This window comes from Mesitornis unicolor, unplaced genomic scaffold, assembly GCF_000695765.1.
Source record: "Mesitornis unicolor isolate BGI_N332 unplaced genomic scaffold, ASM69576v1 scaffold14101, whole genome shotgun sequence".
Lineage (NCBI taxonomy): Eukaryota > Metazoa > Chordata > Aves > Mesitornithiformes > Mesitornithidae > Mesitornis > Mesitornis unicolor.
The window spans coordinates 759-10,029 of record NW_010163196.1 but is presented as its reverse complement, the minus strand read 5'-3'; the positions used below and the strand labels follow the sequence as shown (position 1 = coordinate 10,029).

At 41.1% G+C, this 9,271-nt stretch overlaps 1 protein-coding gene across 1 annotated transcript; it reads left to right on the top strand.

The window, feature by feature from the left end:
- Nucleotides 1-742: 742 nt before the first annotated feature.
- On the top strand, nt 743-7,464 carry LOC104534415 (heat shock protein HSP 90-alpha). The gene is made up of 10 exons (XM_010193875.1): nt 743-931; nt 1,027-1,393; nt 2,003-2,136; nt 2,570-2,878; nt 3,454-3,619; nt 3,892-4,082; nt 4,219-4,366; nt 5,583-5,851; nt 6,187-6,520; nt 6,717-7,464. Exons 1-10 carry the CDS (start codon nt 743-745, stop codon nt 6,824-6,826), a joined length of 2,217 nt encoding a protein of 738 aa, XP_010192177.1. The 3' UTR covers nt 6,827-7,464.
- The last annotated feature ends 1,807 nt before the right edge of the window (nt 7,465-9,271 follow it).

The window sequence follows — 9,271 nt, the reverse complement described above, 5'->3', positions numbered from 1 at the left end:
ATGGCTCGCTGTGGTGGTTTAACACATCGTTACCCGTGTAATTAATACACATCCTTAGCATTGTAATTAAAAACACATCGTTAGCCGTGTAATTAAAGATCGCACTGCCGCACTTGGGGTAATGGTTGGAGAATTTGCCTTTTTATTTGACTTAATTTCTGCTTCCTTGACTCACGCGGAGGGTATCCAAAAAAGCACAGGTGGATGGGCAAATTCGCAGAATCTGCAGGGCAGAGTAACGACTTTGGTCAGGCCGTGTTGGTACAGAAATTACAGTTTTGGGTAGCGTCTGCATCTGAAAATAATAGTTTTATGAGCAGAGTTTATTTGGATGGGAGAAAAGGAAAGTACTCCAACTGAAAACTCTTAAATCGACTACAGTGTAATGCACTTAATATATCTCAAATCCTGGGCCAAGTTCTCAGTTGAATTTTCCTTTTTTTATAATGCATACTTGGTCTGTGGCAAGAGGAAGTAAAGGTCGTGTATTAATCTGTAATGGAAGAGAGAGGAAAAGTTTCTGTGTTACCTTCAGCGGTGCAGATAAAAGCAAATGTCAAGCAAGTCTGTAGCTAAACGTATCTTCTTTAATCAAAATTCCTGAATTAGTAGGAAATAGAGTCTGGGTTGGGGATTTTTTTGTTTCTATGGTGCTGTATTTGGAACCACATAGTTAAATACCTTTATTGCTGAATGCTGCTGTCTCTATCTATAAAAGTATATGTGCACTAAGCTGCTGGGGATGGGATTTCAGCTGCCTCTCTCATTACAGATGCCGGAAGCTGTGCAGACTCAAGACCAACCCATGGAGGAGGAGGTGGAGACTTTTGCCTTCCAGGCTGAGATTGCTCAGTTGATGTCTCTGATCATCAACACTTTCTACTCCAATAAGGAAATCTTTCTGAGGGAGCTGATTTCCAACTCATCAGATGTAAGTGCTTTAAGTCCTAGACTCATGTCAGTAGGCCTACTGAAGTTTTTTAGAAATAGTCAAAAAATGTTAAACCCTGCATCTTCTCTTAACAGGCCCTGGACAAGATAAGGTATGAGAGCCTGACTGACCCAAGCAAGCTGGATTCTGGAAAGGACCTGAAAATTAACCTGCTCCCAAACAAGCATGACCGCACTTTGACCATTGTGGATACAGGCATTGGGATGACCAAAGCTGACCTGGTCAACAACCTTGGTACTATTGCCAAGTCTGGTACCAAGGCTTTCATGGAAGCTCTGCAGGCAGGTGCTGATATATCCATGATCGGTCAGTTCGGTGTTGGTTTCTACTCTGCCTACCTGGTTGCAGAAAAAGTGACAGTGATCACCAAGCACAATGATGATGAGCAGTATGCCTGGGAGTCGTCAGCTGGAGGATCTTTCACTGTCAGGCTTGATAATGGTGAGTGTTAAATGTTTCTGCTCAAGTATGCTTCCTAGAGATTTCTGGCATTCTCAAGTACCTGTTCTGTGCAGTGAAGAAAGACAAAAACAACATATAAAAGAGAGTACAAGTCATGTGTCAGATCAAGCAGAGGCACAGCTGTTCTCTTACTATTCCAGGTTGAGTAACTGCTGGTATGTAAGGGAATGCCTCAAGTAAATGGTGCATTATAATAAACAGTAAGCTTTCAAAGCCTATGCATGGAAATGCTTGTGTAGACTCCTACTACTCTATATGCAGAAACTTGAAAAATGACACATGAACAGGCTAATTAGTGAAAATCACCTTAAGCTTATTTTGCTGCATACGGTAAGCTTAGTGTCAGTAAGGCTGTTTCTGTACACAGAAGCTTATATTTTTCAGTGATGAAGAATCCTAGAATCATTCATTACTGTTGGGTTGGAAGGGACCTTTAAAGCTCATTTAGTCCAACACCTAAAATTACTTAAATGGAAATAGTACAGGCATTAAGAAATTATTGGGTGCCTTTTTAAAGAAAGCACATTTTGGAATTAGTCAAAGTCTGGTCTGCTCCTGCACAAGTTAAACCTCTGAACTCCATTCCAGGGGAACCTCTGGGCCGTGGAACAAAAGTCATCCTGCACCTCAAGGAAGATCAGACTGAGTACCTGGAAGAACGTCGGATCAAGGAAATTGTGAAGAAGCATTCTCAGTTCATTGGCTATCCTATTACACTCTTTGTAAGTACTGTAATTAAAATACTAAATGTTTTAGTATTGGCAATTTTTTTTTTAAATTGAGGATTTTAATTTTTAGTTAAAATTGTAGGTATTATATGGATGTAGCTCTTCTGAAGTACAATTCTGTTAATTGAGAATTCATTCATTTTTCAAAACTAAGTTAAAAATGTGTTTAAGCAAGCTAGTGGTATCATGGTCTCCAAATTGAGTTAAATTTAACTACATCCTTACGTATCATTAGTGGAAATCCAGTGTAATGAAACTAAATAGCGTAAACTGCACTTGGAATGTAAGTCTTTAGTTGAATCTAGGAGGAGAACTTGACACTCATGTTCATGTAGCTTCTAGTTTTGTGAGACTACAAGGGATGCTTTAGGGCTGTTAATGACAAAACTTCCTGGTTTCTCAGATCAACTAATGATCTCTCTTGCAGGTGGAGAAAGAGCGTGACAAGGAGGTGAGTGATGATGAGGCTGAGGAAAAGGAAGAGGAAAAAGAAGAGAAGGAGGAAAAGACAGAAGATAAACCAGAGATTGAGGATGTTGGCTCTGATGAAGAGGAAGAGAAGAAGGATGGAGACAAGAAGAAGAAAAAGAAGATTAAGGAGAAGTACATTGATGAGGAAGAGCTCAACAAGACCAAGCCCATTTGGACCAGGAATCCAGATGACATTACCAATGAGGAATATGGAGAATTCTACAAGAGTCTGACAAATGACTGGGAAGACCACTTGGCTGTCAAAGTAAGTGATTTCATCAGGCACAGTTACCCTTGCCCCTAAAACTGGAAGCTTGCTGAACATGTCAGTGAACTCTGATCCCTTGTCTTGGATCTTTTAAGTGATAAGTTGCTTAATATTTCGAGTAAAGCTCAAACACTTTGCTATGTGAAGGGAGACTCTTTGCTACAGTTACTTTGGCCACTGTTAAGGTGATGTTTACTCAACAGTGCAGAGGCTTTCCTAGTTTGTAGCTTTAGTTGTTAATATAATTCAAAAATTTTAAAGTAGATTTCAGATAAATTTAAATTATTTGGGTTTGTAGCTTAGTTTAGAAAAGGCTACAGCTGGTGAGATGTAATTGTCCTTTTGTGTGTGTGTAGTGGGAAGTGCTGTAAAAATACACAGGCTTCCTGAAGTTCAATATATAATACAGGGAACTGAATGTGTCTTCTGAGTTGCCCTGCTTGTCTGGCAGCAACTGAACGGAACTCAGATCTGTCTGGAAAAAGATGATTACTGTTCACCTTGGGCACTTAAAGGTTACTGAAGTGAGAGCTGTACAATTTAACTAAAATAATAATCTTGCTTTCTCGCAGCACTTCTCTGTGGAAGGGCAGTTGGAGTTCAGAGCTCTCCTGTTTGTCCCACGGCGGGCACCTTTTGACCTGTTTGAAAACAGGAAGAAGAAGAACAACATCAAGCTGTACGTACGCAGAGTTTTCATCATGGACAACTGTGAGGAGCTGATCCCTGAATATCTGAGTGAGTATATTTTATGAGAAAAATGTTGTCCATAATAATAAACTGCCTACCAATCTTGTAGTTTCATTTATAAAGAAATCTGGGAGGAGGAAGACTTGAGTCTTAGCTGATCAGGAAGCATCTGAGCAGTTAAAAGTATTGTTCAATTTGTGTTATGTAGAATTCTGTAGGAACCAGTTCATAACTTTAGAAGGGCAAAGACACCTAGGTGAGGAATGGTAATCTTGATTTCATGGAGACCTTCAAAGCTAATTCTTGCTGTTGCCTTGCAGACTTCATGAGAGGTGTGGTCGACTCTGAGGATTTACCTCTGAATATTTCTCGTGAAATGCTGCAGCAGAGCAAGATCCTGAAGGTGATCCGCAAGAACCTGGTGAAGAAGTGCTTGGAGCTCTTCACTGAGTTGGCTGAAGACAAGGAGAACTACAAGAAGTTCTATGAGCAGTTCTCCAAGAACATCAAGGTGTGTATTCTTTCTGCTTTATGGTTTTTACTGTAGAAGCTGCAGGATTTGATTATGCTGCAATGCTGTACCACAGCAGTTTAGTATTTATCGAAAGGAATCACTTAAGTTTTTATTTTTCCTTGTACTCTTACAGCTTGGTATCCATGAAGACTCCCAGAACCGCAAGAAGCTCTCAGAATTACTGAGGTATTACACATCTGCATCTGGTGATGAAATGGTTTCTCTGAAGGACTACTGCACCCGGATGAAGGAAAACCAGAAGCATGTCTACTACATTACTGGTGAGCTGGTCACAGAAATGGTCTGTAAAAGCGGGTCCATGTGTAGGGTTATCTTTCTGAGGTTAGAAAACGGAAAATAACATTACAGTTCTCTTGGTGAATTCAGAAAGATGCAGGGAGCTGTGTGGTGCGGGATGTAGTGCCTGTCATACTTGTGTAGTAGTCAGAATTCCTTAATACAGCGCTGTGTCCCTGAGGACAGCAGGACTAGCTGCATGTAATTATTTTCTCTATACTGTAAATTAACCAGGAGTGCTGTTCATTATGTTCCCTGTTAATGAAACTGCCTGCTTCAGTGCTCACTGCTGTTGGTGGGAACCATACCATTTAATGAGCTTTAATGAGCTATAATGAGATAATTGCTTTTCCATTATTACCTTGCTCTTGTAATAGTGTTCAGTGTCACTGCTGCCACCTTGAAGGTATGGGAGAAATCCAGTTCCTGAGGACAGCAGGACTAGCTGCATGTAATTATTTTCTCTATACTGTAAATTAACCAGGAGTGCTGTTCATTATGTTCCCTGTTAATGAAACTGCCTGCTTCAGTGCTCACTGCTGTCCTTGGGAACCATACCATTTAATGAGCTATAATGAGATAATTGCTTTTCCATTATTACCTTGCTCTTGTAATAGTGTTCAGTGTCACTGCTGCCTCCTTGAAGGTGTGGGAGAATCCAGTTCAAGGTTGTAAAGGGCCCCTTGCACAGCTGGCTTAGCCAGCATTTCTTCTCTGTAAGCCCTGAAAATAAGCTTTAGAGTCTTTGAAGGGCCTTTAACTTTATTGAGATAGCTTTGTGTTCAGGCTTTAGCAAATACATTAGCCCAGGAATATCTGAATTTTTAAGACCTAATGCTCAAACCAGTTAACTGGGCATCAGATACTAAGGCTTTTCTAAAAAAGTAAATGATGCTTCTGAGGGCTTCTCAGTTTTTTCTTGACAAGAATGGAAAACATTTGTTGCCCACCATTACAGGAAATGTAAATTTACTTTAAAAGCCAGTGAATTATGGCAGACTGCGCTGCTAGCTTTAACTGCTTGAGTCTCCTTGGCGCAGCCTGATCGTGACAGTAGCTCCTCATAGCTGTTCTGTGCCCCTTCTTTCCCTGTTATGATCAGTCATGGCTGAAAATGTTGTATAGGCTTTTCCAGAAAACAAAGAGCTGAGATGTTACTGTGCTGAGGCTCAGACCAAACTCTGTTATTCTTCCTTGTAGGTGAAACAAAAGACCAGGTGGCCAACTCTGCTTTTGTGGAGCGTCTTCGCAAGCATGGCCTGGAAGTGATCTACATGATTGAGCCTATTGATGAGTACTGTGTGCAGCAGCTGAAGGAGTTCGAGGGCAAGACCCTGGTTTCTGTAACAAAGGAAGGCTTGGAGCTTCCAGAAGATGAGGAAGAGAAAAAGAAGCAGGAGGAAAAGAAAGCCAAGTTTGAAAACCTTTGCAAAATAATGAAAGATATCCTTGAAAAGAAAGTAGAAAAGGTAATTACTATTCAGTGTGCCCATATGTAACAAGTTTAGTGACCTTCTGAAACAAGCTTGCTGCAGAGAAGGTTGAGGTCACAGTATCTGTTACGGTTGCATTTTCTAGAAGAGACGTGGATCTCTGTGAGATACAGCTTTAGATGCAAAGTGTCTTGGCTTTTAATGAAGCCAAGTTCTGTTGGCACTCAGATTCTTCATCCTTACTCTGAGCCTTGGGCCTTGCATGACAGGTGGTGTTTCAAGTTGAACCTTTGCTAAATTAGCGGGGATAGTGTATCAAGTGTACGTGTGAATGTTTTATTACAAGTTTTGCTTCCTGTTTGCTTTTCTAGGTTGTTGTGTCCAATCGCTTAGTTACTTCTCCATGCTGTATCGTAACAAGTACATATGGCTGGACTGCCAACATGGAGAGGATCATGAAAGCGCAGGCGTTGCGAGACAACTCCACAATGGGATACATGGCAGCAAAGAAACATCTGGAGATTAATCCTGATCATTCCATCATCGAAACACTGAGGCAGAAGGCAGAGGCTGATAAGAATGACAAGTCTGTGAAGGATCTTGTCATCTTGCTGTACGAGACAGCACTCCTGTCCTCTGGCTTCAGCTTAGAAGACCCTCAGACACATGCTAACCGCATTTACAGAATGATCAAACTTGGTCTGGGTAAGTTGGACGTCTGTCCTGCCTCCTGTAAACTCAAATAGTGATGTGTGCTTGCTGGGCACTGTATGTCTGAGATCCCCTTGGTGCTCCCTGGCCCTTGTGGAAAAGGGGGAACCCTCAGATCAGTTAAAGTGTGAAGGAGATCTAAGTTTTGGGTTCTGATGTTTAGTTCTAAGGTTTTGTGTTTCCTCAACAGGCATCGATGAAGATGATGCTGCTGCAGAAGAAGCCAGCCCAGCAGTTACTGAGGAGATGCCACCTCTGGAAGGAGACGATGACACATCACGCATGGAGGAGGTGGATTAAAACAGTTTACAGGAACTCATGAATGTTTCCTTGGCTAATACGAATAAGTTATATTTTGTATATTATGAATGTTACCTGCCAAAAAAAAAATCTTTGACACTTTGTCTGCATTCCCTCTTTATATTTATTTTCAAAGATGTTATACCTTTATTTTTGTTACATTGCTTTTTCAGCTGATGTGAGATACAAATGCCATTGAGGGAATATTTTCTTTAACACTGTAAAACCCTAAACAGGCAAGTAAGGAGTAGTTATTTTTGTCTGTATTAGCTGGTTGCAGGTGGCAGGGTTTTTTGACTTATTCTTAATTGCCAGAAATGTGGGGAAAGTAGTAACAAAGGTGGTATGACATCAGGATGTTCAAGTTTGTTTAGCGTTCTACAGCTCCTCAACTCTAAATACGTCTAACACAGTACCTAGTAACTAGGTATCTATGAGAGCTGAAATACCTGGGGAAGCTTTAACCCTTCTGCTCCTAACAAGGTCTTGATGTTTAAAGTTGTTTTTTATACTGTTTAAGGATTCTGGATTGCACTCTACCATAGAATAGAATCCACTGTAAATCTCTATTGTGACTTATGCAACTCTGCATGTACAGTTCAAACCTAGAACTGTAAGAATAAAAGTGTTAAGAATGAGTTGTGTTGCTGAGTTGTCTGTTACCGCTGTTCTCTGCTTTGGTTACTGATATGCTGTTCTAATAAACCTGTAATTAGTACTGGCAATGGCAGTGCAACTTCAGTAAAAAAGCAGGAAAGTCAAAGGAATTCAAAACAATTCTGATCTCAAAGTTTGGTTTAACTTGCACTGATGCTTCAGGCTTTTTTTAAAATTGCAACTTCAGTAAAAAAGCAGGAAAGTCAAAAGGAATTCAAAACAGTTCTGATCTCAAAGTTTGGTTTAACTTGCGCTGATGCTTCAGGCTTTTTTTAAAACGAAAAAACAGCAATGGAGCTGGGCCTTTGATGCTGCCAAGTGTGATCTGTTGTGCTGAGGTGGTGCTTTTCAGAAACAGCAAGGTTGTGCTGCATTCTGTGTTCCTTGGCCTTGCTCTTTGAAGGAAATAGGTGGTGGTGGTGGCTGACTCCCAGCTTCCCGTTGTCAAGCGCTTGCTGGGGATCAGATGCCGTTCATTGACTCTGGAGGTGACATTTGGTGTTTTCAGTGAGCTTGAGTTTAAAGCCTTGAACCCCCTATTTCCAGGCATTTCATAACAAAACACTTCAGCTCCATTTCCCAGTGTAAAGCAACTTAAATGTGACAAAGGTGCATTTTTGAGGTAGAGTGGAAGGTTGATGTTGGTTGTGAAGGTATCTTCTGCGTATCTACAGTGATCAGCTTCCTGCTAGCTAATGAAATGGTTTCTTGGGCAAGTTCAAGGATACTGTTTGTCAGTTAAACCTAGTAAGCAACTAAGCACTGGCTCCCCAGTGGATGGGGGGGTGTAAATCAGGAAAAATTAACAAGAACTTGTGGGTTGAGGTAAGAACACTTTAAAAATTAAAGTAAAATTTAAATTACTTGTAAAAATAATAGAATGGTAAAACAAGAGAGAGCAAGTGCTGCAACCACTCACTGCTTGCTTCCTAGGACAGAGCAGTGGCTAAAGCTAATGCAGTTCTGTCCAGCAAGTTGCCCCCAGTGTGCAAATCACTCTGAATTCTCCAAAGTTAAACTTAATAAAAGACCATATGTGAAAACAAGAGAATGGTTTTAATACTGCTGACCTGGTATCTGAAGGCATGACATGCTGGAAAGCTGCTGGTTTTCATATACCCCAACTGCTCTGAACCTTGTCTGTGTTAGACCACACGTGAGTTAGATGTGACTGTGTCAATAGGGAGATAGAGCAGTAGCAGCAAATGAAGGATATTTCACTTCAAGGGTTCAGAATTTATATTTATTAACCAACTGCCTTTCAGAAATGCTCCCCTGCCATGGTTCCCAGTGCTCCCAATGCCCTCATGTCTAAACTTTGTCAAAGCTTGTTCCAGCTCTTGGTGACCAGAGGAATTACAGCACCTACAAGCCAGCTTGAAGTCATAGGTGGCTCCACATGGTGCATCTGACATGACATAAAACATCCAAAAATCACTCCAAATTATGGGTATCTCAAGAAGTCTGCAGAAGAGTTTGGTGTTCACCATGTTAATGTTAAAGGCAAGGTGAAGGTGTCAGTGACATCAAGTAATTTTCTTGGGCAGTGAGGCAAGAGATCTGGTTCCTCCCACACCTCAGCCTGAAATTTGGGTGTCCCTGTTTCTAGTCCGTAGGTGTTTGTCAATGGAGGAGATGGCTTCATCACCACCTCTGCCCAGTAACGATTGCATTATTGCATATAATGAGCATGGCATCAAATGTACAAGGTTTCCAGCTCATAAGAGTTAAAATCAGGGGGACCTCTGTGCCTCTTGGGGATGTGCAAGTGCTGAAGGACACCGGGAT